This window comes from Eurypyga helias, unplaced genomic scaffold, assembly GCF_000690775.1.
Source record: "Eurypyga helias isolate BGI_N326 unplaced genomic scaffold, ASM69077v1 scaffold42500, whole genome shotgun sequence".
Taxonomy (NCBI): domain Eukaryota; kingdom Metazoa; phylum Chordata; class Aves; order Eurypygiformes; family Eurypygidae; genus Eurypyga; species Eurypyga helias.
In genome coordinates, this window is record NW_010224552.1 from 10,204 (window position 1) to 15,322 (window position 5,119).

General features: G+C 34.9%; 1 protein-coding gene across 1 annotated transcript in view; it reads right to left on the bottom strand.

The window, feature by feature from the left end:
- LOC104517305 (cadherin-11) overlaps nt 1–4,573 on the bottom strand; it is a gene marked incomplete at its 5' end in the record, with an annotated part of 10,998 nt that extends 6,425 nt beyond the window's left edge. Inside the window, 3 exons of the mRNA XM_010161913.1 lie at nt 3,205–3,322; nt 4,116–4,237; nt 4,437–4,573. Coding sequence (XP_010160215.1) covers nt 3,205–3,322; nt 4,116–4,237; nt 4,437–4,573 — 377 coding nt within the window. The remainder of the gene's footprint in view (nt 1–3,204; nt 3,323–4,115; nt 4,238–4,436) is intronic.
- Between the last annotated feature and the right edge of the window lie 546 nt (nt 4,574–5,119).

Here is a 5,119-nt window from a genome sequence, read left to right on the forward strand (position 1 = left end):
ACCCAAAGCGGTGAGGGGGACCCCTCCCCACCGAAGACTGCAAGACTACGGACCAACGGGATGCCGCTGGATCCATGGTGGTGACTATCCCAACCGCTTGTTAAATTTTCCCCCTTTTCTATTTTCTCTCTCTCCTATCGCTACTTTCTTACAACAAAAATAAACTCCTTTGTTAGCGACATCTGACCTCGTTTCTGTCTTAATCTCACTCTGGATATAACAACGAATCTCCCCCTTCCCAGGATAACCGGGCCGGGACATGCTTTCCTAATTTTCCTCTACATACAGGCAAATGGGGGCTTGTTAATTTATATATTTTGTGAGGAAGCTTCCAGATTAAAGAAGCTGACTGCATTGTGAACATTATCACCTGTATCAGAAACTGAGTGCTGATTCAGTAAGAAAGCTAAACAACTTCAGAGGTCCAACTGTCTAAAATCATTACCAGGCAATGGCAATTGCTGTGGATAATCCATGGACAAACGCCGTAACTTTATTTTTCATATGTTTGAAAACATCTTGATTAAAAGATCTGAAATTGATAGCAGGAGGACATATTTTTATGTTAAAAGAGTGGATTTTAGTCACTGATTTTAGTGGACTAAAATCATTTAACTTCATTCTTTGTAAAGCACTACCTTGTGTGCTTGAGAACATTACTACACCTCGCTTTTGCCTTTGCAGTGTAATCCATCTCTGTGCAGCATAGTAAAGCAAGCCGATTGTAATTCTTACAGCAATGTTGGCTCTGTGCCAGACCTCCACACAAGCCGAGTGAGCACAGGTAACAGGCATATCAGTTTAGGACAGAGCAGCATTAAAAGCAGGAAATCATTTGCTAAAAGTGTCATGAGCCCCTACTGCTTTTTCGAAGCTCTGACTTCGATGGGCGTAAAACTGAACAGAGCTTGGGCAAACACAATGCTGTTTACTTATGTGTAAGTAAACAGTGCAAAAGTAGTTCATTGTTTTATCACAGCATGTGATAAGCCATTATCTTATGTTTTATATGGAAGATAGTCTCAGCTGAAAACCTTGGTAACACAGTAGGCTATTAACAGGATGTAGAATGTGATTACGATTTTTTGGATTACTGCAATATGTGATTACATTTAGAAGCTGGTACAAAGAATCTCTATTAAATTATAATTATAGTCTGTATTCACTTTAAAGTTCTGTAATAGACCAAACATTGGAGTTTTCATTAACTGTTCTCCACAGTTAATAAAGCCATTTTTTTAAAAACTAGAAATTCCCTCAGAAAGTGGTGGCATGGTATAAAAATTTTTAAATAATCATGTAAATATGACTTGCAAATCGTAACACACTCTCCCTGAGAAGTTTTTTTATATGGAAGTACATAGAATTTTAGCTTTTTTACTTTGCTGTCCACCATAGCTTGCTTAAAAGAAACCCACAGAAGTAGTTAAATTAACAACAACGCTGCCCTGAGGACTATATAAAAATGAGGGAAAAACATGATGGAAATGGATGATTTCATTACAATATTTCCCAAACATGAAATTATACAGGAAGATTCAATCCTTAAATACTGTCTTGATGAAATAACCTTTTGCAGTATTGTCAGGTACAGTCACTACATTCAACTGATATCAACCTTTCAATTAAAAGACCTTTTTTTTTTTCTGAGTTAACCTTGTCATTAAAAAAATAATTTCTTGCACGTGGAAATAAAGGATTAGTGGAATTGGCTGAAGTTGAACCATAGTACCATTTGCTTGCAACTGTATCAGAGCATCTCAATTCTGACCTATGCTTTCTCAGTTAGATTATAAAATCTAATCCATTTTCTGTTTGATATGCTGGCTATAAATTATCTTTTAAAGAGAAAATTGGCTTCAGGGTCTCAAGCAAAGAATAAATTTTTATTTATATCTGCCTAAAAATACATTAATCAATTTCTCAAAAACTGTGGTTTACTACTTCAAAGTGAATAAACATATCTCCTCCACTGCATCCTTTATGAATTGTTTATGTATGTGTAAGTGTCAAGCACTAGGTAACAGTATTACTTTGATCCTTCAAGAACGGAAATGTTGTTCGAGAACTCTGATGGTAACTACCCTCACTTCAGATGTTGCTAGAGATATAAAATATGCTACAGCATAACACTGGTGAGAAAAAAAGTTTTTACTGAAATCATATATCTGGATTATGTTGCCTTTTGTACTTCTGGCAGTCCAGACAAAATCATTTGGATTCATTATCTAAGGCAGTTCAAGTGAGTTCTACTTTTCAGAAAACAGTCAGATTTTCTTCAAACAGTAAATCTTGTTAATTAAAACCAGTGTGCTTCAAAGCTGAACCATTTTTTTCACTGTACAGGAAAATAACAAATGAGCATTGAATGAGAATATCATATTGATTATCATTAAATAAATAGAATAAATATGTATAATGGCTGAACATGTCCTTACCCCTCTCTGAATTCCTCAACCTCAGAAAAGTTAGGTTCACTGATACTATGTCAGACAATCAAATAAGCTTTGACACTCACCTATGCCTGTACTTTTTTGCCTACAATGTTCTTGCACCTTAACGTCAATCTGAATGCAAAGCTATGCTATATTTCATGAACAGAAAATTGGCAAAGGGATCAGGATACCCATATCCTGAGACACATCTAATCTGGATATGCTTCACAACAGAAGTACACATTTGTTTTTCCTACAAAAGGTTAGCATGACAGTGATTTTATTCTGTTGGGAATTTAGTCCTTGTCTCCTGTGATCCATAATTTAAAAATATTAGCAAGCAGAGTAAGGTGAACAAATACAAGCAACCTAACAATTTATTCTGCCTCAGTTAATTTTAGCTTAGCAGTAAGTTTTCTCTGAATTAAGATCAGTCAATTACATTTAGTGAATTTTTTTGTCAATGCTTTTTACCTTTATCTTACTTCCTGTGAGATAAAACAGCAGTGGCATTTTCATGTAGGATATTATTATGTAATTTAAAATATGTATTCAAGAAAATGAAACTGAGTTAACAAGCATTACATTATTCCAAGAACATCCGTATTTCAGCTCCCCTTTTTTTTTTTTTTGCCTTTCTCCTTAAATCTCTGGAAAACAGGCACTCTATCAAAGTTAATGAAAATGCTGTTGCATGACATTATGTTGGCTATTAATTTTATTTTGTCATTTTTTTGGACTCTAGTATAGGGGGAATCTTCATACATACCTCTGTTGTCTCTGAGGGTAAAATTTGGATTATGAGTAATTTCAGGTGGTAAACTGAAGATAAATCTTGGGCCATTGGCTGAGTCATCCTTGTCATCAGCACTAATTGTAATAAATTGCTGTAAAAGAAAAGCGCTCCGTAAACAAAAGACTGCTTTTCTGGATACCTCAAATATAGACAGCATTCTGTGAAATCTCTTTAATACAGAGAATTTTGAAATAGCAAAAAGCCCCCAAATACCTCAACAAATGTATACAATTATAAACACAGAGCAGACTCAAAACTAGAACAAGCTATCTTAATTTGCTATTACGTTTAATGAACACAGAATTATAGACATAAGTATACACCTATATATACATTCTTATATACAAATATGTGCTAATTGTAACTTATTAGATTAAATGAAATTCTGCAGAAAATTCAGCAGCTCAGAGGAAGTTAGTACAATGTCCTTTTCAAACTGTTACACTATCTGCAAAAGTGCAGATAATGTGTAAAGCTGTACTTCTGTATGATACTATCCCCTCTTCCTCACAGATTGTTCAGGCTAATCTCCCCAAGCATTGCACTGTGATTTTTTTTTTCAGAAGATCCTGAGCATTGCTTTAATACCCAAAAGAGTCTCACAACTGGGAAAGCTGCTCCCAACCAACTTCTTTGCTCACATGATGCTTGATACTCACCGTCAACTTCAGTCATATTCAATGCATGAACCACTGTATCTATAACTGTTCATAGCAGTTCAAAATAAAATCACAGGAAAGTGCCTTTCTGTGTACTCTAGGCATTTTGGCCAAAATTTCAAAATGAAGGTTTGTTTACTACCACTCATTTCAGCTGCCAACACAAAACAGGGCTAAAACCCTGAAGAGATTCATGCGCAGGGAAGGTGCTGGGCACAGGCATACCTGATTGCTTCGAGCATTCTCACAGACAAACGCTTCATAGGCTGCTGCAAATTTTGGAGCATTGTCATTGACATCAATGACCTTAATTGCAACTGGAACTTTGGCTTCCTGGTGTTGTTTGTCTATGGGAGTAAGCAAAACCACAATGAAAGAGAAACAGGAAACCCCCTCAAAACAAACAAAATCCCAGCTGTATCCAGGTAAAAATTAAATAGGCTAAACTATTTCTGTTAGGATTTATTGAAGCTTATCAAATTGAGACAATTGGAAGATTACAGAATTTATACAATTGATTATAAAATATCTCAGTGAAATACTTACGGACTTCAACTGCAAAGACAGATATATTATGCCAAGCAATTTCTTCCCTATCCAAAGCTTTTATTGTCTTGATATTGCCATCTTCTGCATTAATAGTAAAATATCTCTCAAGGTCAGTGTGACGGTCAATTGAATACCTAAAGAAGATTGAAAGTCAGTGATTAGATAGAAGAAGGACTTAGTAGCTTCATATGTCTAAATTTGTTATATTTCATTATTATTTTTAAATAATCCTAATCAGTACACATATTGTTACCCTTAATATCATTGTCAAAGGGAGGTTCTTTATGCAGTTCCTTTAAGAGGAGACGAACCTGGTTGATTCTACATTTAGAAAAAACCTTATGTCAGAATGTTTGTAGCAAATGAAAATTGTTGGATTTTGAAGTCTCTATATTAAAGTTGAAATGTTAATTATACCCACAAAACAGTTTCGTAATTTATTTTACACTGAGAACATGCCAAACAAAAATAAATGAATAGAAGACTGCAAAACATAACTGCAGAAGGTGGGGGGTGGTGGTGCATGCCTGTCATTAGCATTTAATGCTTAACAATTACCCAACATAATCCCTAATCTACTGTGTAGATTTCTTTTGAGAAAAAACATGCTGTGATAACAACATGGAATATTTGGTAGAAAATATAATTTAGAATAAACTGTAACTGTCGTGGTTTAACTC